This window comes from Oncorhynchus mykiss, chromosome 19 (genome assembly GCF_013265735.2).
Source record: "Oncorhynchus mykiss isolate Arlee chromosome 19, USDA_OmykA_1.1, whole genome shotgun sequence".
Lineage (NCBI taxonomy): Eukaryota > Metazoa > Chordata > Actinopteri > Salmoniformes > Salmonidae > Oncorhynchus > Oncorhynchus mykiss.
The window spans coordinates 40,811,433-40,839,319 of record NC_048583.1 but is presented as its reverse complement, the minus strand read 5'-3'; the positions used below and the strand labels follow the sequence as shown (position 1 = coordinate 40,839,319).

Sequence of the window (27,887 nt, the reverse complement as noted above, 5' to 3'; positions counted from 1 at the left end):
ACATGAAACAATGAAAACGGGAGAATTGGCGGGAGACATCTGAGTGGATTCTGGAGAGCTGAGCACAAGCATTCTGGAGAGAGACGCGCCTATAGACTATCTTCACCACACACCCCTCCCCTTCTAATTGTCTCAACATTTTAAATGGTACTCAAGACACATTATCGTCACACATATTTGAGACGCTTTTCACTGACAGTCGCAATTTAATAATCCGCTAGGGCCTTTGCCACGCGCGCTGCCTATGAAAGACTTTCTCATATGCCATTTTTTCTTTTGTTCTGCTGGTTTTCATATCAACTTTCTTTCGTTGTCCAGAAGCCAAATGCAAAATCCTAGTCATATTAGCAACCCATCCTAGTTGTTGCATCTTTAGATTCACCCTCTCTCTAATTTTCTAAAGGATATTTTAATCTCTTTCATATACTGCTTGCATCAGGTGCGCTGTTTATAATGGTGTTATCCCTTTTTCCCACGAATTTCATTTTGGCAAATGTTTGAAAATGAAATTTTATTGACTGCTTCATTACAGGAGTTGCATGTTTCGTTAAGAATAATTACCATAATCCAAATGTGCTTTCTGTCATTCTGAGCACCGCGGGAGGACGCCCAAATGAGTTACACACCTAATGGGTAACACTTTACTTGACACCCAGTGTCATATAACACATTATGGCATGGTCATACAGCTGACTGTCATAACCTGTCATAATATGGTCAAAACACTGTCATATATTTACACCTGTTGTGACATTTTTGCATTAGTTTAAGGCTGATTATGACACCTACATAAGAGTGTCAAACCCCACTTTTATTCCCACTTTCCTTTTATTTGGAAGTTTGTTTCTTAAATCCTTGGTTCATTGTTGTAATTAATTCTTTACAATCATGTTTTTTTTTTACCCCATTTATTAATTACTTGTAGAATATACACTTTATGGCACTGTCAAGAAGCATTATGACCATTATAGGCCAGAAAGGCCTATCACGTACATGCCTTGTGTGGTAGGTTCTGTGGGTTTCGACACTGTTATGTAGGCTAGGTGTCATAACCAGCCATAAAATAACTACTGTGGTAGTTTTTTTTAACACTTACGTAGGTGTCATTACCAGCCATGAAATAACGTAATGTCATGACAGTGTTATGACCATATTATAACTGGTTACGACATGTTATGTCAGCTGTTATAACATATTATGAAATGTTTATGACTGTCATAACGTGTTATGACGCTGGGTGTCAGGTAAAGTGTTACCGACAATGCATATGTGTCCAGTCGATTTCTTAAATGACCAGTAAATTAAAATCTTCCCGGTCACGTTGTCTGGCGCCACATTTTCCTAATGGAAACCCTGTCCCGATTATTTTGTGAGTTGTATTTTTCAGATCAGTTTGTGCAGATTTAATATACATAATCTAGATTAGGACATACTCAGTTCTCCTAAAAAATAAGATATGAATGAATATATTACAGTACATTTTAGAAATGCATCTGGTTTGGTATTCCCTTCTTTCCTAGCTTGGTTTCCTTGATCCCTTTTGCTTCCTTTCCTCCCAGTCTTGGTTTCCTAGCTCTCTTTCCACCTATCCTTTTCTAACTCCCTTACCTTTCCTTCTAGCCTAGCTTCCTTTCATCCATTCCTTACTCCCTTTCCTTCCTAGCTTCCTTTCCTCTCATCCTTTACTTGCTCCCTTTCCTTCTCTGGCTTCCTCTCCTCTATTCCTTTACTATTTTTGTTGTTTAGTTTATTAATTTGACCATTTTCAAAAATAAGTGAGTAAAATCATCAAGGATAACACACAATAAAGTCTGGGACTTATTTCCATTGTGGTCCTCTTGAGACAAGATGGCTAGGCAAGATCCAACATGGTTGAACACACTATAGCAGAGAGATAATAAAACATAAAAACATAGAAGAAGAACATCTATATCACCATTGCTTCCCTAGAAAAGCAAAGGAGGGGAGGGGAGGAAAAGAAGGAAAAGGATCAAGGAAGGGCAGCTAGGAAAGAAAGAATGGAAGATATGAGGAAAGGGAGCTAGGAAAGGTGGAAAATAAAGGGAAATAGGAAAGGAGGAGAGGAAGCTGGGGAATGAAAGGGAGAAAGGAAAGAATAGAGAAGAGAAAGTCACGGAAAGAAAGGATGAGAGGAAAGGAAGCTAGGATGGAAAGGGCTCAAGGAATGGAGGAAAAGAAGCTAGGCTAGGAGGAAAGAAAATTTAGTTAAGAAAGGATAGGAGGAAAGAGAGCTAGGAAAGCAAAGAAGGGGAGGAAAGGAAGCAAAAGGGATCAAGGAAAGCAAGCTAGGAAAGGAGGGAATTAAGATATGAAAAGAAGAAAGGAAGCCAGGATACCAAAACAGATGCATTTTCAAAAGTTATTGTAATATATTCATTTTTATCTGATTTTTATGAGAACTGAAGATGTCCTAGTCTAGATTCTGTATATTACATTTGCACAACTGATCTGTAAAATGCAACTCACAAATATGTGGAGTCAACTCACAAATGTAATACAAGTCATAAATATGTAAGATGCAGGTCACAAGAGTTAATCAGCCATATTCACAAAAACATATTTGACCAATGTTGTGTTTGCAAAGTAACAAATATTTTTGTAAAATATGCTGTGTTAACCAGTAAAAAAAACTGTATTGCGTTAATTTGTAAATCCTAATTTGTGACTAATTTGCTTTTGGATCATGACATATAGTTTGTGAAACTATATGGGCATATTTACAGACAGATTTTTATTTGGAAGTTGCATTCTGTATTTGCACAACACCTCTTTTGTTTGTGACTCACTACTTATTTTGATAAAAATCACCATATTATAGGCACCCTTTCAGTTTGTTTGCCAACAATTTCCTTCTAGTAGAAGAAGAAAATGGACTACTTCTAAATGGAGATGGCCTCAATTGTGCTGCCCGTGCTCTCACAAACACCATAATGGGACAGATACACTGATGCGATGTCTAAGTCTATGATGGGGATAGACAAAATCAACATGCGCACGCTGCGCATGCACACGCGTGACCTGTGTAGCCATGGTGTTAGTGTGGTACAACTAAGACCTACATTGCCTTCGGAAAGTATTCAGACCCCTTGACTTTTTCCACATTTTGTTACGTTACTGCCTACCTCAGCAATTTACACACAATACCCTATAATGACAAAGCAAAAACAGTTTTTTAGAATTGTTTGCAAATGTATAAAATAATTAAGACAGAAATACCTTATTTACATAATTATTCAGACCCTTTGCTATGAGACTTGAAATTTAGCTCAGGTGCATCCTGTTTCCATTGATCATCCTTGAGATGTTTTTACAACTTGATTGGAGTCAACTTGTGGTAAATGAAATTGATTGGACATGATTTGGAAAGGCACACACCTGTCTATATAAGGTCCCACAGTTGACAGTGCATACCAGGGCAAAAACCAAGCCATGAGGTTGAAGGAAATGTCCGTAGAGCTCAGAGACAGAATTGTTTCCAGGCACAGATCTGGGGAAGGGTACCAACATCTTTTGCAGCATTGAAGGTCCCCCAGAACACAGTGGCGTCCCTCATTCATAAATGAAAGAAGTTTGTAATCACCAAGATTCTTCCTAGGGCTGGCCACTCGGCCAAACTGAGCAATCAGGAGAGAAGGGCATGGGTCAGGGAGGTAACCAAGAACCCAATGGTCACTCTGACAGAGCTGTAGAGTTCCTCTGTGGAGATGGGAGAACCTTCCAGAAGGACAACCATCTCAGGCCTTTGGGTTAGAGTGGCCAGACAGAAGCCATTCCTCAGTAAAAGGCAAATATATGACAGCCCCCGTGGAGTTTGCCAAAAGGCACTAAAATAACTCTCAGACCATGAGAAACAAGATTCTCTGGTCTGATGAATCCGAGATTGAACTCTTTGGCCTGAATGCCAAGCATCACGTCTGGAGGAAACCTGCACAGTCCCTACGGTGAAGCATGGTGGTGGCAGCATCATGCTGTGGGGGTGTTTTTCAGTGGCAGGGACTGGGAGACTAGTCAGGATCAAGGCAAAGATGAACGGAGCAAAGTACAGAGAGATCCTTGATGAAAACCTGCTCAAGTGCACTCAGGACCTCAGACTGTGGCTAAGGTTCACCTTCCAACAGGACAATGACCCTAAGCACACAGCCAAGATAATGCAGGAGTGGCTTTGGGACAAGTTTCTGAATGTCCTTGAGTGTTCCAGTCAGAGCCTGGACTTGAACCCAATCAAACATCTCTGGAGAGACCTGTGCAGCATTTGTCAATATGGGGTATTGTGTGTAGATTGATGAAGGAAAAAAAACAATTGAATACATTTTAGAATAAGGCTGTAACGTAACAAAATGTGGAAAAAGGGGTTAGAATACTTTCCGAATGCTCTGTAAGTGTGTTGTTTACTGTATTGCATGGATCACCGAGTGCGGTTTCTTGAGACCCAGGTGTTCTCTATTCTAATGTCTGTCAGCAATGGAGTCATTCCTTTATTGACCTGTTTGTGATGACGAGAAAGACCAAAGCACTCGTAGAGAGGAAAAAATGCATGTACACATCATTACAAATCCACAGGTGTTTTGAAGAAGAAAACAGAAAGGAGGGAAGAGCTGCCAGCCCATCTGAACATCACTGAAGCCTGGCAGCCTACTACAGTCTGCTTGTGTGTTCCCCTCTTCCTTTCTCATTCTCTGATTCCCTGCTCTGTTTCTCTCTAGCTTTGTCCTCGTGTTGAATCAACAGTTGCTTAACCCCTCCAAACGGTTAATAAAACCAGAGATATATTTAGCCTGAATCACAAGAATGCCTATTGTTTAATGTGCCCTTTTCTCTTAAAATAATCCATCACCAAATTGAGCAAAGAAAAACAGAGCTAATTCTGTGAGTCGCCAGACCTCCTCTTGCTCACCATGAAAGATTCCATTTTAACGCAGAGCCCGGCTAAAATAAGGCCCTTCACCATTACGGCAACACGGGAAAGCTCATGCATGCGGTCATATGTATCGCTTTCCATTTACAGGGACACTAATAACGCAAACCAGTTGTGTAAACACTCAAGTGCTGACCCGTTTGATGTAAATCTTCCAGAGTTCCATTTGTCATCCCACTGTTTAGTAACAGAGTTCCATTTGTCATCCCACTGTTTAGTAACAGAGTTCCATTTGTCATCCCACTGTTTAGTAACAGAGTTCCATTTGTCATCCCACTATTTAGTAACAGAGTTCCATTTGTCATCCCACTATTTAGTAACAGAGTTCCATTTGTCATCCCACTGTTTAGTAACAGAGTTCCATTTGTCATCCCACTGTTTAGTAACAGAGTTCCATTTGTCATCCCACTGTTTAGTAACAGAGTTCCATTTGTCATCCCACTGTTTAGTAACAGAGTTCCATTTGTCATCCCACTGTTTAGTAACAGAGTTCCATTTGTCATCCCACTGTTTAGTAACAGAGTTCCATTTGTCATCCCACTGTTTAGTAACAGAGTTCCATTTGTCATCCCACTGTTTAGTAACAGAGTTCCATTTGTCATCCCACTGTTTAGTAACAGAGTTCCATTTGTCATCCCACTGTTTAGTAACAGAGTTCCACTTGTCATCCCACTGTTTAGTAACAGAGTTCCATTTGTCATCCCACTGTTTAGTAACAGAGTTCCATTTGTCATCCCACTGTTTAGTAACAGAGTTCCATTTGTCATCCCACTGTTTAGTAACAGAGTTCCATTTGTCATCCCACTGTTTAGTAACAGAGTTCCATTTGTCATCCCACTGTTTAGTAACAGAGTTCCATTTGTCATCCCACTGTTTAGTAACAGAGTTCCATTTGTCATCCCACTGTTTAGTAACAGAGTTCCATTTGTCATCCCACTGTTTAGTAACAGAGTTCCTCCACTGACATGAACAGACTTTGTTAGAGTAGATCATGTAAAAGAACAAACTGAATCTAAGTGTGTAACAGAGTTACAAACTGATGTCACTGCAATGGACCTATTGAGTATTTACTTCACAGGGAGGGTCTATGTCTCTAAGCATTTAATCTGAGGCTTCATTTCAGCTACCATTTTAAAAGAACCTGTCCTTGAGATAGAGGAGGAGAAGTATTTCTGTTGAGGAGAGGATGGTGGTCATTCATACTGCACAAACACTTATTACGTTATTCAGACGGTGGCCTTGACTTTCAGCACCTCTTCATGTCTTGTTTTTCAAAGCACATCAAAAGGCTTTTAAAGAGGAGAGACGGAGGGAGGAAATCATTTGTTGCACATTCCACGCACTTGATGTGGCTGCCAAGCCCTCTTCTAGTTTATTAAGCCGAAGTGTTTTTTCGGGGGGCAAAAAAAGTGTTTGTGAGTGCTTTCAGTTCTTTAACAACACTAAAGAAATACTATTTTCTTCTTCTTGCATAAACAATGCGCTCTTTGAAAATAACATTTCTCCAAAAGATCATTCTCATGATACAGAAGAAAGAGAATGTGGGGTTAGAAAAACTTGACCCCAAAGGCTTTGTTCTGATAATGCTGAATTAGTGCATTTTGATAGTTTGCTATAGGCCTGGTTAGTTGATAGAAATTAGTTAGTCGTTTATTTAATCTGTGGTAGAAGGTCGCTTCTCTGTTGTCATTGCACATTTAGAAGCAGTTGATTGCATTAGATAAACACTCATTAGCTTTATGAATTAGTGAAGCTGAGACTCAGGCTGGGCAGGGGGTATTTCCTCCATGTGCGGTGACCTCTCTCTCACTCTCTCTGTGGTCCTGAGCAGATAGTCTGTTGAGGAGGAGTGAACACTGAGTCCCTCTGTTCTACTCTCATGGTAGCAGAGGAGTGAGATATGGGCCGGCTGAAAACCCGAAAAAGACTGTGGTCACGTTCTCCCCACAGACGTAAACAGTGACACTTACAATTTCCTGTGCATGCTGCAGAACAGGAAGGCCAAAGAGGACGGCAGAGCCTGTGCACTCCACGTGCGTATCTGGGAGTACGTCAGTGCGTGTGTGTGTAAGACGGATTTAACATAGCATAGGGTTCACCTTCTCTCATGGAGCAGTCAGAGTGGAGTGAAAGGATAGCGTACACTCACCCTTTGACTGTCCACTTTATGCAGTCTAGTAGATTAGTGTGTTGATAATGCAGTTTTAAAAAATGGTACACACAACTTGTGAGGGGTCTGTTACCATTACAATGAACAGACCCTGAAGTCCACCTCCCCCAAGGGTTACTACCCCCAGGCAGCCCAGGGTTTCAGATCCTTTACCTGCTGTTGAGTTCAGCCACATCTGTTAGCAACGTGACCAATAAAGGCCCAAATGGAGTTATCTGCAGCCCCCTTCCCTATACACCCCCATCTCTGTAATGAACTGCTTGTTTACCATATGTGTGAAATGCACTGTTGGAATGTGACTAAGTGTGTGTTGAGAGAGGTCTTGTTTATTCTGCCTTCCCAAAGGTTTTACTGCTACCAGACTGACAATTTGTATTGAAAGACAGACTATGCCAAGTGCTAATTTTAAGAGCAGTAACTGTTTTGTTAAATTACATTGCATTCTCCACATTGTTTACCCTACTCATCTGCTAATTTCTGTTGTTTCACTGTGCTCAGTTTCTCTCTGTTATGTTGTGATCTGGTTCAGCACTACTGCTGCTTTAAGCTGTCTCAGTGAATTGTGCAGGCTTCCTAAGTAACTTGACTATCACAGGTTGTCTGAGCCAGCTCCACTTCACCAGATCAGAGGAGGCCAACCTGAGCCAATTAGGAGCAGGGAGCGGGGCTGCTGTCCACCCCACAGTGGCCCTGCCCTCTCCGTTGCGCTTTGATCTCCCGCACGCTACATACAACCAGAGCCAGAGCCTCCAACTCTGTCTGTAATGGATGACAAGGCTAGTCCAATTATTACAATCTGGTTTCAACATCTCTCATAATCAGACGAAAGAAGGGGTAATGAATAAGCCCCCACGTCTTCCCAAAAAGCATTCAAGGGTTTTTGCTTAATTCAATCCAGCCCAAGTCAGAGATCAATTGGTATCAAATCAGTTCAAATTAGAGATGAGTTACAGTACTATGTGGTTTATTGATGTATATCAATGTAGTCTGTATTATATGTCTAGATTAAATGAAGACTGTTGTTGAACATACATATGGTTCAACTCAATTTGTGTGTGTTGCTCCAGGTCCTCCGTGGGTGTCTGAGAGGGTGGCCCACAGACAGCCAGTGCGCCTGGGGAGTTCCATCAAGCTACCATGCTCTGTGGAGGGAGACCCTCCACCCCTCATCATGTGGACCAAGGACGGCCGCAACATCCACAGCGGCTGGATCCGCTTCCGCATCCTCCGCCTGGGCCTGAAGATCAAGGAGGTAGAGGCCGAGGATGCTGGAACCTACGTCTGCAAAGCCACCAATGGCTTCGGCAGCGTTAATATCAACTATACCGTCATTGTCATCGGTAAGTAGAAAGGTGTCTTGCAGTCTGCTCTACATTACAGTATATTACTGTTTGCCAAGTAATACCATTCACCGTGAAATCACCTTTACGATGACGCTACCCAGAAACCATGTCCATGACTCAAAACTTGCCATCATCTTTTGAGGAAGCGATTTAGTCAGTCACTTAACTCTTCCGCTCAGGTCAAGATCGTGTCGATATGCAGATGTTAAAAGACAATACCATGCACCATGGATTCATGGCTCTGAAATAAGGGGATTTAGGAAAGGGGATTGAAGTTAGTCTCCCCCTCTCTTATATCTGTTATATCCTATACTGCTCAATCCCAAAGTCAACAGCAGCATGGGATGTTGTTTCATATTGCATCATCCTTGGTGACTCAAGCATATCTTAACTTCTTCCCTATCCCCAGGCTAAACTCTGTATTGTTAAAGCAGAGGCTCTTTAATTCGGAATAGTCCAACAAGACACATGTTCACCTTAACATTAACCTATGAAGCCCTGTAAAGCATATAAGAGGACATGATGTGGTGTGCAAGAGTCAAGCATTTAAACTCTCAGTAAGTTAAGTCAAGCTACTGGTCACTGGTCTACTTCCTCCACTAAGGCCGTAGTGCTGCTCTCTCTGCCTCTGTACATACAGTACAGTAGGATGGCTCCGTGCTTGAGTAGAGCGTGATGAATGAGAGGAGTGGAGCGTGAAAGCTCTGTTTAGTTTAATTACTCTAAGATGCCTAATTAGGTCCAGAGCCTACTGCAGGGGAGGAGAGGGGAGAGCAGGGGCCGACCGGAGGAGCTGCTTCCTGGTCTTGTGATGGTTTCTCACACTGGCCTTGTTTTGGGGTAGAACTCTAATCACATAAATCAGATCAGGATAACAGTGGGGAAAGAGAATGATGTCCATTGTGTAGCGAGTATCATAGGGTCGGGATGCGGATCTGGGGAAATGTGATTCTAACAAAGTTATTTTTGCTCCTGTTCAATATGAAGTTGACTGAGATGTCAACAAGAGTGCAAAACTGTTGATTTTTCCTGGTTAGATATACACTATAGACCCACCAAGAGGAGGAATGTCAAAGTTCACACGATGTCATGGCTGTCTGCTGTACTTATAATACATTATTTTACTGTACATTGCTGTTACGTCATGTAAACTCTTCGCTGTGATAGTAATAACCTGCAGTGTCAGGTTGCCCACATTGGACCATGCTCAGTTCAGAAATATCTCTATGATTGCACAGTGCAGCACAGTGTATAAATCATTGAGTCAGTCAATTTATCCAAATGATAGATAGCATATCTCTCCTTACACAGTATTGTGTGTAACTCACAACTGATTTATCTAGCTTGGCCTTCCTGTTTTTTATTTAACTAGGCAAGTCAGTTAAGAACAAATTCTTATTTACAATGACGGTCTACCCTGCCCGGACGACGCTGGGCCAATTGTGCACCGCCCTATGGGACTCCCAATCACGGCCAAATGTGATGCAGCCTGGATTCGAACCAGGTACTGCAGAGACACCTCTTGCACTGAGAAGCAGTGTCTTGCGCCACTCGGGAGCCCTGTACTATGCAATGAAAAGTATTCTAGCCTTCAGTAGCGCTGAAGCAGGGTGAGATTGTATAAGATAACTTCAACCTGTTCAACCTGCCTGCCTGTATTACTAGATACCTACTCCCAAACAGGAAATAGATGTTTTTTTTATTAATGCATACTGTTTTCTTATGTGTATTTTATTTTACTGAACAACATTATTTTCACCCTCTCTGATCTCCACCACTGTTTGGCCTCGTTCTTCATACAGATGGAGTTCGTTCTGTTTTCCTTTCCCACCGTTTGTGGTGAATGCGTGACAACCCAACACTAGCCTCTCAGCAGTCATTGTACATCTCTGTTTTGTAAGACCACAGAGACAACCCCCCCTTCCTTCTTTTTTCCTACTGTGTTTTGTATGTAGTTCAATGCCTGGTGGGGAAGGCTGGTAGTGTCTTCAGAGAGGAGATTTATTTGTGTGTTGTAAATGGGAAGTGTAATACTGGCCAGCTTCCAATGTAGCTCTGTGAACAGTATCCATCATTTGAGTTTGTTTTTACTTGAGCTCAGAAAGAAAAAGATTAAGAAACAACTGCAGTCAGTTCAAGTGCTGTTCAGGGAAACAGTGGCGACAATATCCTGGCCTGCTTTCAAGCTTAAGGCCCGTAGTGACTTCCAGTCATTGCGCTAACAATAGTTAGCAATTGTGCTTCCTTCAAACTGCACGCAGAGACATAAAAATGGTATCCACAAGTTCATAAAGGGCCTCATTGCCAAAATGTCAAATAGAACTTACCCTGAATATGGTTACTATGTTCTCAGAACGTAAGATATGAATGTTCTAGATACGTTTCATGGGAACATTGCAAGAACATTCATGTGCCCAGTTTTCTGTGGGTTAGGAGAATATTCCATCAATGTCCCACCAAACATACACAGAACATGGTTGTCTTGTTCTCAGAACATAAGATATTAATGTTCTAGAAATGTTTCATGCGAACATTGCAGGAACATTTGTAGCCAAATAAAAATATATTATACATCACGTCTTATCGTTGTCTAGCCAATCAAGGCCATGATTGGTGAAGCACTAATCCATTCATTAATCTTTGTCTGTTGGCAAGATTAGGAATAGTCACAAACAGTGCATTTAAAATGTATGATTAGATTGTACATGTTCATTTATACGGTCATTATTATTCAACATGCCCTCACCTGGGATTTCAACTCAACCTCTTGGTTCATGGTACTCCAATCTTCCTGCTACGCCACCAGGTCCGTGTCTGGTATCAGTTCATCTGATTATTCTCATCATGGATTTGATTTATGCTGAAAAAAATAGATAAACACAACATGTAAAGTGTTGGTCCCATGTTTCATGAACTGAAATAAAAGGTCCCAGAAATGTTCAATATGCACAAACGGCTTCTCTCTAATGTTGTGCACAAATTTGTTTTCATCCAAGTTAGTAAGCATTTCTGCTTTGCCAAGATAATCCATCCACCTGACAGGTGGTTGGCAAGTTATTTTCGTATATATTTTAATCTCACTTTCCACCTACAATCTAAATATACTTTCCTGCAACCCACCTCACCCAATGTGGTATGAATCTGCTATTTTTATACCTTATAACTGGACCCACCATCAGAAGCTAGCCAGCTAACTAGCTACTAGCTAGTAGTCACTGTTAGCCACGGCTAGCGGTCTTCACCTTTAGCTGGCTTGATGGCGTAGCAGTTGGATGTATGTTTTTGTCTTGTCCCATCCAATCCTGTGTATATATCGTTTACTTCGTATATATTTTGTCAGTTAGCCAGTGCTAGCGATCCTAACCGTTAACTCGGACATCAGCCAGCTTCAGCCCGGTCAATTCCTGCCAGTCTGCACAACGTGATATCAACCCAGAGCATATCGGACTGCTTTTTCTCTACCACATCTCCAGATTCCTACCGCAAGCACTGCACCTTTACATTGGATTATCACAGCTAGCTAGCTGCTATCCGAGTGGCTACTCTTGGTTAACGTCTCTGTCCAAAAGCACCAGTTAGCCTGGAGCTAGCCTCGAGCTAGGCCCATCTCCCAGCTAGCCAAAGAGGTCCACCAGCCAATTCTTGGGCTACAATAGCTCTTGTGCCAATTGGCCTGGACCCTTTATTGCCGACACAGAGCCCCACCGATCCATCATGACTGGTCTGTCGACATAACCGTCCGAGGTGGTTTCAATAGGCTCTTCCGTTGCTATGTCGCTGGATGCCCATCTGCTAGCCCCGGCCCGCTAGCTGTCTGAATCGCTGTGTCTCCAGCTCACCTAGCGTAGCAGCGACTACGGAATTGGCTCCCTGACTCATCTAGTGCTACTCATTGGACCCTATGATCACTCAGCTACACATGTCTCTCCCTAATGTCAATATACCTCGTCTATTGCTGTTTTGGTTAGTGATTATTATCTTATTTCACTGTAGAGCCCCTAGCCTTGCCCAATATGCCTTAGATAGTGCTTTTGTTACACCCCCCACACATGCGGTGACCTCACCTGGCTTAAATGGTGCCTCTAGAGACAAAACCTCTCTCATCGTCACTCAATGCCTAGGTTTATCTCCACTGTACTCACATTATGCATTGAATCTATTCTTCCACACCCAGAAACCTGCTCCTTTTACTCTCTGTTCTGAACGCACTAGACGACCAGTTCTTATAGCCTTTAGCCATACCCTTATCCTGCTCCTCCTCCGGTGATGTAGAGGTTAACCCAGGCCCTGCAGTCCCCAGCACCACTCCCATTCCCCAGGCGCTCTCATTTGTTGACTTCTGTAACCGTAAAAGCCTTGGTTTCATGCATGTTAACATTAGAAGCCTCCTCACTAAGTTTGTTTTATTCACTACTTTAGCACACTCTGCCAACCCTGATGTCCTAACCGTGTCTGACTCATGGTTTAAGAAGGCCACCAAAAATCCTGAAATTTACATCCCTAACTATAACATCTTCCGACAAGATAGAAATTCCCAAGGGGGCGGAGTTGCAATATACTGCAGAGATAGCCTGCAGAGTTCTGTCATACTTTCCAGGTCTGCCCAAACAATTCGAGCATCTACTTTTTTTTTTTTATCCACGTTTCCAGAAACAAGTCTCTCACTGTTGCCGCTTGTTATAGACCCCAGCTGTGCCCTGGACACCATATGTGAATAGATTGCCCCCCATCTATCTTCAGAGTTCGCACTGTTAGGGGACCTAAACTGGGATATGCTTAACACCCCGGCCGTCCTACAATCTAAGCTAGATGCCCTCAATCTCACACAAATTATTAACCTCTCTGGGATCGTTCGGGGCGCTAGCGTCCCACCTCGCCAACAGCCAGTGAAATTGCAGGGCGCCAAATTCAAAACAACAGAAATCTCAGAATTAAAATTCCTCAACCATACAAGTATTTTACACCATTTTAAAGATACACTTCTCGTTAATCCAACCACAGTGTCCGATTTCAAAAAGGCTTTTCGGCGAAAGCAGAACATATCACTATGTTAGGTCAGCAACTAGTCACAGAAAGCATTCAGCCATTTTCCAACCAAAGAGAGGTGTCACAAAAAGCAGAAATATAGATACAATTAATCACTAACCTTTGACGATCTTCATCAGATGACACTCCCAGGACTCAATGTTACACAATACATGTATGTTTTGTTTGATCAAGTTCATATTTATATCCAAAAATCTCAGTTTACATTGGCGCCATGTTCAGAAATGCCTCCAAAACACCCGGAGAAATTGCAGAGAGCCACATCAAATAACAGAAATACACATCATAAACTTTGATGAAAGATACATGTTTTACATAGAATTAAAGATAAACTTGTTCTTAATGCAACCGCTGTGTCAGATTTCAAAAAAGCTTTTCGGCAAAAGCACAATATTCAATAATCTGAGAACAGCGTTCAGCCACAAAAGCAAGCCATACAGTTACCCACCAAAAGTCAACAAAAGTCATAAATAGCATTATAAATCTTCACTTACCTTTGCTGATCTTCATCGGAATGCACTCCAAGGACTCCCACTTCCACAAGAAATGTTAGTTTTGTTTTTGTTCGATTACGTCCATATTTATGTCCAAATACCTCCGTTTTGTTTGCGCGTTTAGTTCACTATTCCAAAGGCACAATGCGCGAGCGCAAAATCCAGACGAAAAGTCAAAAGAGTTCCATTACAGTTTGTTGAAACATGTCAAACGATGTTTACAATCAATCATTAGGGTCTTTTTATAATAAATCTTCAATAATATTCCAACCGGACAATAGCGTATTCATTAGAGAGGAAAAAGATGGAACGGCGCACCCGCGTGACCGCGCAGTAAACAACTGATTGGCCACAGCCCGTCTACTTGTTGAAACAGCTCTTATTCGACTCCCTTCCACAATAGAAGCATCAAACAACTTTCTAAAGACTTGACATCTGCTGGAAGCCTTGGGAATTGCAATCTGGCCCCATAGACACAGCATATTGGATAGGCAATCACTTAAATTAAACTACAAACTTCAGATTTCCCAATTCTTGGTTGGATTTGTCTCAGGTTTTCACCTTCGATATGAGTTCTGTTATACTCACAGACATCATTCAAACAGTTTTAGAAACTTCAGAGTGTTTTCTATCCAATACTATTCATACGATGCATATATTAGCATCTGGGGATGGAATAGCAGGCAGTTTACTCTGGGCACCTTATTCATCCAATACTGCCCCCTGTCACCAAGAAGTTGGAACCTACCAGGTACAACACTAAATCCATAACCATGGGCACCCACTTAGATATCATCCTGACCAACTTGCACTCTAAATACACCTCTGCTGTCTTCAACCAGGATCTCAGCAATCACTGCCTCATTTCCTGCGTGCGTGATGGGTCTGCAGGCAAACGTCCACCCCTCATCACTGTCAAACGCTCCCTAAAACACTTCAGCGAGCAGGCCTTTCTATAATCGACCTGGCCCGGGTATCCTAGAAGGATATTGAGTTCTTCCCGTTAGTAGAGGATGCCTGGTTATTCTTTAAAAGTGCCTTCCTCACCATCTTAAATAAGCACGCCCATTCAAAAAATGTAGAACCAGGAACAGATATAGCCCTTGGTTCACTCAAGACCTGACTGTCCTTGACCAGCACGAAAACATCCATCTTAAGACAGCATTTCTGGTGGCCCTCGCCTCTACCAAGAGAGTTGGCGAGCTTCAAGCTTCACCTTTAAGTAATGAGTGTTATCGTCGATGTCCCGGGTAAAGTGAGCTCTACTCTGCAGCCTAATCCTGCCTTCCTACCAAAGGTCCTGCTCCCAGGTCACGTGAACAGGGAAATGGTGCTAACAGCCTTATCCACCTCCATGCCCCCTGGGGCTCATGATGTTGATGTACACGATCTGTGTCGTGTACGTCAACATGTACATGACACAGCAGCCCGATGAGTTCCCGGAGGACACTGGTGAGATCTACCAATGATCTCCTTGTCTGGGAGAATCATGGCCGCAACAATGGGGTCCATGATAGGGTACTGGTCCGGTCCCAACTCCTCAGCCGAAGACATGAAGGTCCAGTGCTTTCACTGGCTTGAGACATGGAACCTTGAGTTCACCTTAGCCCAAGTTGACGCAGTTCATTGGAGAACTTGGAGCACTGAGGAATGTACAGTGCATTCGGAAAGTATTCAGACCCCTCCACTTTTTCCACATTGTTACATTACAGCCTTGTTCTAAAATGTATTAAATCGCTTTTTCCCTCGATCTACACACAATAACCCATAATGACAAAGCAAAAACAGGTTTTTAAGAAATGTTTACAAATTTATAACAAAAACGTATCACATTTACATAAGTTTTCAGACCCTTTACTGAGTACTTTGTTGAAGCATCTTTGGCAGTGATTACAGCCTTGTGTCTTATTGGGTATGATGCTACATGCTCGGCACACCTGTATTTGGTGAGCTATTTTCAGGTCTCTCCAGAGATGTTAGATCAGTCCAGGCTCTGGCTGAGCCACTCAAGGACATTCAGAGACTTGTCATAAGGCCACTCCTGCATTGACTTGGCTGTGTGCTTAGTCGTTGTCCTGTTGGAAGGTGAACTGTCACCCCAGTTCTGAGTGCTCTGGAGCAGGTTTTCATCAAGGAGCTCTCTGTACTTTGCTCTGTTAATCTTTCCCTTGCTCCTGACTAGTCTCCCAGTCCCTGCCACTGAAAAACACCCCCAAAGCATGATGCTGCCACCACTATGCTTCACCGTAGGGATGGTGCCAGGTTTCCTCCAGACGTGACACTTGGCATTCAGACCAAAGAGTTCAATCTTGGTTTCATCAGACCAGAGTCTTGTTTCTCATGGTCTGAGAGTCCTTTAGGTGCCTTTTGGCAAACTCCAAGTGGGCTGTCATGTCCTTTTAATTTGAGGTGTGGCTTCCGCCTAGCCACTCTACCATAAAGGCCTGATTAGTGGAGCGGTGCAGAGATGGTTGTCCTTCTGGAAGGGTCTCCCATCTCCACAGAGGAATTCTGGATCTCCCTGACCAAGGCCCTTCTCCCCGATTGCTCAGTTTGGAAACAGGATGCACCCGAGCTCAATTTAAAGTCTTATAGCAAAGGGTCTGAATACCTATGTAAATAAGGTATTTCTGTAAAAAAAAAAAAAAAAGAATTAGAATAAGGCTGTAACGTAACAAAATGTGGAAACAGTGTTAGGGGTATGAATACTTCCCGAATACACTGTACACTCTGCCCAGGCTGGTTTAATATCTAGAGCGTTCAGAATCCTAGAACTCCTGCACAGAGCCCTGACCTCAACCCCATCAAACACCTTTGGGATGAATTGGAACACCAACTGCGAGCCAGGCCTAATCGCCCAACATCAGTGCCCAACCTCACTGATGCTCGTGGCTGAATGGAAGCAAATCCCTGCAGCAATGTTCCACCATCTATTGGAAAGCCTTCCCAGAAGAGTAGAGGCTGTTATAACCGCAAAATAGGGACCAACTCCATATTAATGCCCATGATTTTGGAATGAGATGTTTGACTAGCAGGTGTCCACATACTTTTGGACATGTAGTGTATGTCTTATAGAACATATAATCTGCATTACACCCCTTTAATAGTATATCAGGTGTAAGTATAAAGTAGTTCTGTTCTCAGGGCTATATGTGAATTAAATAATAATTTATTCTAGGGATATCAGAATATATTTCGGGAAATTCCACTCACAATCCCCAAAAGGTATGGATGTGAGAAGCCAAACTCAACTGCTACAGTAATAGACCGTGTGAGAATAGGTCCTGAGAACTGACTGGCAAACTCTCGCGAGATTAGTGAGGCGCGAGTTTTGAATCTCACTCCGGAAACAGCTGCACCTCGAGCCAGTATGAAAGAATGCTAACGAGGATGCGAAGAGCAACGGTGTTTAGCTAGAGAACACCCAAACTCACCTAGCCTGGGTAGGCTCGGTACCCAGCCTCAATCTCCAGAGAGAAGAGGCTTAACGTCCAGCTGAAGCTAACAAGCAACGCAGTGAGACAACTAACGTTTAGCCTAGCGCCGGGAACAGGTTTGCCCAAACACATCACCCTGCTTCGTAGCACGGTGTCGACCTGTAAGAAAACAGTTAAGACAAAAAGACACCGCAGAGCACTCCTAGGAGGAGCAAGCTTCACCCAAAAAGGAATATACTCTACACTCAAAACTAACCTACGGAGTCTTCTACATCTACTTCTCGCACACTCGCGTAGCGGAGGGAAGATAAGAGGAAGTGATGCTCCTCGCATCACACACGTGGTACAGAATTACTTTTAAATTAATATCTAACTCATCCTGCCGCCAGTCGGAAGGATAACCAATTGAGTGACTAGCATAGTCCCTCAAGCGAAATCGAACAAAAAGATGATAGCTGAGCATCTCAAAGGAAAATCTATCTAGAATTCTACCGATTCCCATCTTTCAATGAGAAACGCATTTTAATTAGATCAGATAAGTGTGTTGTAACTGTTTTCAAATAATTACATTAACATACTGTGCCAACAGCACTAATGACGAACACCCTAACCACTGTCCTGGGAGAGTACAGTTAGGCCATGTCCAAAAGAAACCATAAAACCCCATAAACAACTTGATAGGTGTAAGCAATAGGATCAGCTCTGTTAAAAGTACACTCAAGAAAAACCTGTATTGATCATAGTGATTCAGGAGTATCATTAAAACAGGTTAATATGCCCCACGAACATTAGAAAACAATAAGTAAGTAAAAACAATTAGTAAATCAAATCAATGATGAGAGAATAGTCTAACTGATAACTGAAACAGACATGGTGGCATAGCAGGAGGATCTGAATACCATGAACCAAGAGTTTGTGAGTTCAAATCCCAGCTGAGGACATGTAGAATAATAATGACTGTATAAATGAACATGCACATTGTATGCACATGTATGTCAAATATGTAAGTTGAAAACACTATGTTAAAAGTACTGTGTGAGTTCTTAGCCTTGCCAACAAGACAAAGGAGATTATTGTGGACGACAGGATAAAGAGGACCGAGCACCCCCCATTTTCATTGACAGGGGCTGCAGTGGAGCAGGTTGAGAGCTTCAAGTTCCTTGCTGTCCACATCACCAACAAACTAACATGGCCCAAGCACACCAAGACAGCCGTGAAGAGGGCACGACAAAACCTATTCCCCCTCAGGAGACTGAAAAGATTTGGCATGGGTCCTCAGATCCTCAAAAGGTTCTACAGCTGCACCATCAAGAACATGCTGACGGGTTGCATCACTGCCTGGTATGGCAACTGCTCGGCCTCCGACTGCAAGGCACTACAGAGGGTAGTGAGAATGGCCCAGTACATCACTGGGGCCAAGCTTCCTGCCATCCAGGACCTCTATACCAGGTGGTGTCAGAGGAGGCCCTAAAAATTGCCAAAGAATGTTCTCTCTGCTACCGCACGACAAGCGGTACCAGAGCGCCAAGTCTAGTAGGTCCAAGAGGCGTCTAAACAGCTTTTACCCCCAAGCCATAAGACTCCTGAACATCTAGTCAAATGACTATTTGCAGTGTGTCTAGAACATTCATATTGTATATTCTGCAGTGGTGGAAAAAGTACCCAATTGTCATACTTGAGTAAAAGTAAAGATACCTTAATAGAAAATGACTCAAGTTAATGTGAAAGTCACCCAGTAAAATCCTGCTTGAGTAAAAGTTTTAAAGGGACTTATATTAAGCAAACCAGACAGCACCATTTTCTTGTTTTTTATTTTATTTACAGATAGCCAGGGGCACACTCCAACACTCAGCCATAATTTACAAACGACTCATGTTTAGTGAGGCAGTGAGGATGACCAGGGACGTTCTCTTGATAATTGTGTGAATTAGTCAATTTTCCTGTCCTGCTACGAGTACTTTTCGGTGTCTGAGAAAATGTATGGAGTAAAAAGTAAAGCATTTCTTTAAGAATGTTGTGCAGTGAAATTTGTTAAAAATATAAATAGTAAAGTAAATTACAGATACCCCCCCCCCAAAAAATGTTTTACTTTGCTTTACACCACTGATATTCTGAGAACATGACAACCATGTTCTGTGTATGTTTGGCCGAATGTTGATGGAATATTTTTCTAATCCTCAGAAAACTGGACACATGAATGTTCTTGCAAAGTCCCATAAAACGCATTTAGAACATTAATATAGAGAACATTGTAACCACTTTCTAGATACGCTCTGCCTGACATGGAGAGTGTTCTAACTTTAACACCAAAACATGCTAAAAGGGTTCTCAGAAGGTTTTTGCTAAAAGAGAATGTTTCCCAAATGGAAAATTGGACACTCAAACTAAGGGAACATTAGGTTAACATTACAAAAACGTATTCTCTCCATAGAATTGTTAGTTGGGTATCCCAAGAATCTGGTCAACCAGTGCAACATGGCGCCTCCCCAATCCCCCCAGCTGGCTGTTTGGGGTGGTCTCCTGACAACTGACCCCCCTCATCCCTCCCATACACCCCCAGCTCCACCCCTCCTGCTGCAAGACTTGGACATGACTGCCACACTGAAAGACAGCCAGATAGATACATTTTACAAGTTGCACAGTGTAAAGCTTATATTCTAACACAGTGATTGCACAAACCATGTAAACAAAGAGGAGATCATGGTAGCCTTCATTTCTACATGGACACTTTAAATATCTATAGTACAGTGGTAGCGATAGTAGTAGTGCTGTAGTAGTAGTGATAGTACAGACTTTGTTGTCTGTTCAGATACACTGCATTATGTGTGGCTGATAACATATGGTGGTTGTTTGGAGGTTTCCAGAGTGTGGTGATGTAAGGCCACTTACTCCTTACTTTCTCTGGACATGAGAATGTCCCCAACAACATCTGGAACTCATTGTGACACACAGAATGATGGGGCCTTTTCCTTTGATTCAGTTGAAGCTCAAGGCCAGGGGAGTGAGGGTGATCTATTTCCTGTGGCTGGATTTGTGAATGAAGAGGAGACAAAAAGGGGAGCGCACCAGACCCAGTGATACAGTAGACTACAGAGACAGTTTGAATGGATTCAATTCACTTCGGTTGTTGTTAGCCATTTACTTTGCCTGCCTTCCCAACAGTATCTCTGTAACCAAATATGCCTGGGTGTGTGGGTATTTGCCTTTCTCTCCCATGTCAAAATGTACAATTGTACTGTATTTAGAATTTATTTTCCATTCTGAGGATACAATTGGAATACAAATGTTTTATCCCTTAAATGTTGTGCCCTGCAAAACCCTAGTGGATTGTTGCTCTTAGTTGCTATTTGATCAGGGAGGATGGGGCCCCTCTCAAGAAGCGAGAGGGGACACAAAAAGGACTGACAGGGAGTCATCCAAGTCCTGTCCTTTTAATGATAATTGTATTTTTCAGTATTCCAACAATAACAATTATGTGGTAGCACTGAGATGTCCTACCTCCCCCCAGTCTCTGGGTCCGGTGAGCCAACATTGTGTAAAGACTATAGCAGCCTGGGATAGTAGTATAGGCCTAGAGTCATAAAGGGCGGCATTGTTTCTAAGACCTCCAAAAAATAGAGAGGAAGTAGATTCAGGAACAAAGAAAATGTGAAAAGAAAATCCCGGCAGTGTGGGACTGGGTTCTATTTAGATTTGGAGGTTCAGGAACCGGGAGGAATGTGGAGAGCCCAAGTGAGCAACAGAGAAATATTTCTTCCAATGGAGGCTGTTTTTTTAAAAGGAATGGGTTATTATAGTTGGCCAGTTAAAGCCCTTAAATAGCCATGACATCATGGCTGGGGCTGGTGCTGGAGGGGAGAGACAATGGAGGGTTTGTGCCCGAAGAACTCTAGAGAGCTTTGGGGAGAGTCGGAGGGCGGCTAGAGTGGGGGGTTAGAAGCCACATCTGGTCTCTACCTGCCCTATTCAAACGCGGAGTGGGAATCAAGTGTTCCAAACTGCATTCGAGACATTTTACTGGTGGCTACACTGAGCTCAAGTTCGGTACAAGGTGCATGGCTTTGCTCATATTTGTACTGTGCACCTTCATATTTATGAAATATGCCTTATGAAACATTTTTTCTAAGTACTGTATAACACATTCACTATACTTATGAAATGTGTTTGACGTCAATATTACAATTGAATAGCGGAAACATTTGAGTCTGAAGCCTCAAATAGTAGGCTACGAAAAAAATGACAAACTCAGCGCTGGAATATTGGAAAATATTTGAATGTTTGTGAATGACTAATAGCATGAAGTGCAGTAGAATCATGTGTAATCTATCTGACGCTCTGCTTTGGTTGATCTTCTGCTTTGCTTTGGTTGATCAGTCATAATGTTTGGTATTCCAAATGGTAGTAATTGGCATGGACCTTAATATGCACCATAAATTAATCAATGTCTACCTCACAAAGTAGATATGCATTACAAACAATCTATTATGTTTCACTGATTATATTTTCACGAAGCCATGCCTCAGCTCCACCACATGAAGTCAGTCAGTCAATGACATCAACTCCACAGCTGTCTCCCAGAGCTGCACTTATGAAAACTGATCATATTACTCCCAAATGTTACAGCGTGTGACCTTAGCATGCACCCCCTCAGTGTATCCTATCTAGAAATGCTACATTTACTCAGATGGAGTCAAGTGTTTTACTGTGCCTCTTTGGCTGGGGGCGCTTTGTCAAGTGGGCCGTGTCAATGACATTGTAAAAAGTGTGAAACAAATAGCATTGAATTCAACTGAATTTTTCCCCCCACTGTTTGTTGAACCCTCTGCTTCATACTTGTGTCCTGGGTTAAAGGAGCAGTGAAACAGAGACTCTCACTAACAACCAGTGTCTACTCCATAATAACAACTTCATTGATAGTGATCAGATGCTGTTTTTGAATGCGAATCGATTATATCAATCGTTTGCAAACTTTGAAATAATCAAGACAAACACCCATCTGAGATCAGAACTAGAAGGGAACTCTAGTTGATATTAGCCCAAACAGCCACAGAAGCCTTCACCACTAGTGAAACCCTAATAGGCTTACCTCATAATCTCTGTCATCACCCTCTGTTAAGACCTCTAAGGCCTTTTCTGTGTGCCTATTGGGCATAACGATTATACCATGTTAAATTCTATGTTGAAAAGTCTGCATCTTTTGCCCGCAATGATAAAACGTTATTTTCTCTCACAGTGATATGTTCTGTCCCCTTTCCCTTACAGATTACTCTGGCGCTGATAAGACTGGGCCAGGGGTCCCTGGTGGGGTGGACTCAGAGTATGGCCCTGACGGCCTATCAGGAAAACTAGGTAGGATCATAAAAAAGTAACATTACTACAGTTAATTGCATTACATTGAGTCTTATTCTATGATCTTCGTATCCATCTCTGCAAGGTATTAAACCCAAAACTCTCCCTCCTCTTTTTCCCAAAGTTCGTCCCCGTTTCACCCAGCCTGCTAAAATGAGGAAGCGTGTGATCGCCCGGCCCGTCGGGAGTTCTGTGCGGCTGAAGTGTACGGCCAGCGGTAACCCTCGGCCAGACATCGTGTGGCTGAAGGACGACAGGCCACTGACGGAGAGTGAGGTGGGCGAGGGGCGCCAGAAGAAGTGGACCCTGAGCCTGAGGAACCTGACCCCGGAGAACAGCGGCAGGTACACCTGCAGGGTCTCCAACCGAGCCGGAGAGATCAACGCCACCTACAAAGTGGAGGTCATACGTAAGTATCAGAGAGTCACAGAGATCAGAGTCATAAATACACTTAACGAGCCAGTCCACCTGGAAAGATCTCATAACTAATGTATGTGGTAGAATCCTCAGGGGAAGGAACCAGATAATAATGTAGTATATATCACAGTCCTTCAGACCGAGTTCTATGGATGTTGTGATAATGATCATTTTTGGCTATCATAGATGAAAATCAATCTGGTCAGCAGTGGTACAATTGCCACGTAATCGTAGTAATGTTGGGTCTGGATTTGAGGTGGAACCACAACCTTTTGGAGATCCTTACTTTGAGTTTGATCAGTAAGTCTTAACTCACATCCCTGTTCCATTGATGAATGTTACTCGTATCCATGCTCTATGGATGAATGTTTACTCGTATCCCTGTTCCATGGATGAATGTTTACTCGTATCCCTGTTCCATTGATGAATGTTACTCGTATCCATGCTCTATGGATGAATGTTACTCATATCCCTGCTCATGGATGAATGTTTACTCGTATCCCTGTTCCATTGATGAATGTTACTCGTATCCATGCTCTATGGATGAATGTTATTCCTATCCCTGCTCCATGGGTGAATGTTACTCGTATCCTTGCTCCATGGATGAATGTTACTCGTATCCCTGCTCTATGGATGAATGTTACTCGTATCCCTGCTCCATGGATGAATGTTACTCGTATCCCTGCTCTATGGATGAATGTTACTCGTATCCCTGCTCCATGGATGAATGTTACTCGTATCCCTGCTCTATGGATGAATGTTACTCGTATCCCTGCTCTATGGATGAATGTTACTCGTATCCCTGCTCCATGGATGAATGTTACTCGTATCCCTGCTCTATGGATGAATGTTACTCGTATCCCTGCTCTATGGATGAATGTTACTCGTATCCCTGCTCCATGGATGAATGTTACTCGTATCCCTGCTCTATGGATGAATGTTACTCATATCCCTGCTCCATGGATGAATGTGCTCATCTAATCATGAAGATGAGAAGCATATTGACCGCAGGTCTGAGAATGAGTGTTGTGTTCTGGTGTGTGGGGTGAGGAGGAGGTGGCTGCTAAACCCCAAGCCCCTCCAATCTGAGCTGATTAAGGTCCAGCTGCCTGCCTGCCCCCCCACCCAAACACACGAGACGTGTGTGCTGTACAACTAGGAGCAGAGAGAGAGGAAACTAATCACATGTGCTATTTCTCTCTCTCTCTCTAATAACTGTATGGACATCTGCGCTGGTTCAGGCAAAGAGTCAGCCATGTGGGAAATGTGGGATGTCTGTGACAGTTTGTCCATTATGTCTCTCTGCAGAGCAGACCAACTCCAAGCCCATCCTGACAGGCACTCACCCAGTCAACACCACAGTGGACTACGGTGGGACTACCTCATTCCAGTGCAAAGTGAGGAGCGATGTCAAACCCGTCATCCAGTGGCTCAAGCGTGTGGAGTCCAACGAGGAGAGTCGGTACAACTCCACCATTGAGGTGGGCGACCATCACTTCGTGGTTCTGCCCACGGGAGAGGTGTGGTCACGCCCTGATGGCTCCTACCTCAACAAGCTGCTCATCACCCGTGCCAAGGAGGAGGACTCTGGCATGTACATCTGTCTGGGCGCCAACACCATGGGCTACAGCTTCCGCAGCGCCTTCCTCACCGTTCTGCCAGGTAATACCAGTGCCAGGCTGCCTGCCCTTTAGTACATCATACCCCCCATAAACTCTTACCTGGCCTCCCAACAATCCAACTTTCAAAATATTTCCCATTGTACACAACTCCTCTGTTTCCAGTTTTCTTCTTCCACAGGTTCTTGTGAGCTTTGTATTGGTGAACAATGTAGTATTGACCCACTGCAGTGATTTAGAGTGCTGAGCGATAAGTGCTTTTTGAGGTTGGTTCAGTTTCGGTTCAGTTATTAAAAAGATAATCATGTTTTTGATTTTGGTTTAGCAAATGTTTTTTTACGTTAATTGCACTATGCCTTATGTGGGTTGAATGCTGTAACAACAGAATAAAACAATTAATAAAAGTCCCATGATGGTAGTGACTGCCCATTTACTGCTTATCTGAGTTATCTCTACAGAAACTGAGCATTGAGCTCACAAAAAAAACGACATTAAATTCAAATAATTGAACCGACCAAAATATTGGTTAATCGCTCAGCACTATTCATTTCTCTACCAAGACTCTCTCTGCATGTGTAGCTACTTCTTTGTTCAACTTTATTGTTTAGAATGATTGACTCCATGTTGACTGATCCTTCTTTTTTTGGGTCCCTCTCCTGCAGACACCAAGCCACCCATCACCCCGATGTTCACCCCAGCCTCCAGCCCCCTCCCTTGGCCTGTCATCATTGGCATCCCTGCTGGCATGGTGTTCATCTTTGGTACAGTGCTGCTGTGGTTCTGCCAGAGTAAAAAGCACTGTTCCCCAACCAGCACTGCATCTGCCCAGGTCCTGCAGGCCTCCCACCGGCTGCCCTACCGGGAGAGGGACAGGAGCTTTGTGGCCCCTTCCTCCAGCCCAGAGAAGGACTGCCTGGGCTCCATAAACTATGAGGAGTATCTGGCTCAGCAGCAGCTTCTCCTCACTCAAGGGGGCTCTGCTCTCCCCCCCAAAATCTATCCCAAAATCTACAATGACATCCACACTCACACACACTCCCACGTGGACGGGAAGGTGCACCAGCACATTCACTTTCAGTGTTAGCCATGTGCCAAATGTTGTCCCCCTCTCTGCGCCTCTAAAGGATTGCATCGTAAAGCGAAGGTCTGAGCTTTGGACTGAACCTCAGAGAACAGCTCTCTGGTTAAACACATCTGGGGCTGCTCTTTGAACTGTCACCTTGCCTGTGTTAGATCTTGATCTAACTGGGGCTTTATAATGATCATTCAGTACTGTACAACAGTGAAATTAAGGTGATGGTACATGAGCAGTTTTAGAGGTTAGTGCATAAATGGCTGCCCTAGTGATTTCTCAACTAAAATAACATCTTCCAATGACAATGTATGGTTTTTACTGTACCTGCAAACCTGCCTGGTCCTTGGTGCTACTTTTTTTCATATCAAAACCACTGAACCCTAATGTGCACTTAAATCACCAAAAGATTCTGCAATGCGTTAAAGGCAGCTATTCAGACTTACTGAGAGTGCATATCCATCAGTAAATACATAAATAATCCATCATTAACTTGTTTACCCATATCAACTAACCAACAAGGATTAGGGTCAGTTTTGACCTTTACCTCTTATGTTGGGTACAAGATACAGTACTTAAGCTCTGCTAGGTGATGTTGAAGGCGGTATGGAATACAATACAAAAGGGCTGGTATTACGCTCATACTCAGGTAGCCCCTTTGATTTTGATAAATGTTTCTTTATTGTTCAAATGCACATCCATTTAACCCTGACCACTATTGATGTGCCACCAATAATCCTGTTTTTCAATCACAAAAAAGGCAATATGAAAATACATTGTTAGCATTGATTTGGTATGTGAATCATGTCCATATCAAAGACTGCAAATAGAATATTGTCCCAATGTTGACTGGACTCGCTAAATATCATTGCCAGAATCCAAACGTTACCACCACTAGCCTTTTGTGTTTTGTAGAATCCTTGCAAATATCCCGTGTTGCATTGAATACATAGTCCGCAGTCTAATTCAACCACATTTTAGATGTCATGGAGACTATTTATTTTTAAAAGTCAGGCATTTTACATGCATTTAGATTTTTTCAAAAGGTACATTTAATAAGGTTCTGTAGTTGCAATGTAATATGAAAGACAATGCCAATAAGGATAATCATAGTTTATGCAAGTACTTATACACAATTGGTTGTTTGACAATCTTGTATGATATACCCATTAAAAAAGTTGATTTGATAAAAGGACATGCAAATAGATTATTTGGTTCATGGCCTCAATTCTTTACAGGAACTTGGTTGAGGCCTCAATTATAAAAATCAATCTATACTATGAATGACCTCTGAAAATGAGAATTGTAAAAAGCCTCCAATCAGCCCACCGGCTTAAAACCCCATAGGCTTCCACTGGGAATGAAGGGATGGGTTCAGTGACCGTTAGCTGCCCTGCTAGGTAAGGACCATTAGGAGGCCCCTACAAAAGGCAGGTCAGCTTTCTTCCCGACATGGCTGGAAGAGCCTAGTCTACACAGGGTGATTCAGAGGGCAGCCAGCAAAGGGCCAGTGGTGCTGGAATAGATACAGACAGAGATAGAAAGTGCTCTCACAGGAGTGATGGCCCTTGCAAGAGTACACCGACTAGCATCGCTCCCATTTAAGAGTGAATCTAGCCCTTCTCCTCCCCTCTGCCCCACACTACCACCTCATTCAACTCCAATCTAGGTAGGATTTCCTTTCACCATTTAGGAAGTGCATTGTCCTGGTCTGGGAGTGATGTGACAGAACCCTGTGATTGCTCAGGGAAGAAGGGGAGCATTGTATCAGGGTAGCTTGTTTTGTTGTAAGCATTGTGGAACGGGATGAGCTTTGGTTCTGGAGACAAGAGGCTATTGAAATGTTTTAACAGCACATCACTAGAAGAATCTATGGAGGTACTTTTAGCTACTGTTCGGAATAACTTGTACAAATGTCACTGCTATGCTCATCAGAACATGCAATGAATGCACGAAACCAAAAACTCAAAATTACCTTTGCAAAGACTACACTCCAAAATATTA

General features: G+C 42.9%; 1 protein-coding gene across 1 annotated transcript in view; it reads left to right on the top strand.

The window, feature by feature from the left end:
• The window catches only part of LOC110497850 (fibroblast growth factor receptor-like 1), a 46,279-nt gene extending 18,398 nt beyond the window's left edge, over positions 1 to 27,881 (top strand). Inside the window, exons 3-7 of the mRNA XM_036954811.1 lie at positions 8,174 to 8,446; positions 22,689 to 22,775; positions 22,900 to 23,184; positions 24,501 to 24,854; positions 25,474 to 27,881. Coding sequence (XP_036810706.1) covers positions 8,174 to 8,446; positions 22,689 to 22,775; positions 22,900 to 23,184; positions 24,501 to 24,854; positions 25,474 to 25,895 — 1,421 coding nt within the window. The 3' untranslated portion in view covers positions 25,896 to 27,881. The remainder of the gene's footprint in view (positions 1 to 8,173; positions 8,447 to 22,688; positions 22,776 to 22,899; positions 23,185 to 24,500; positions 24,855 to 25,473) is intronic.
• The last annotated feature ends 6 nt before the right edge of the window (positions 27,882 to 27,887 follow it).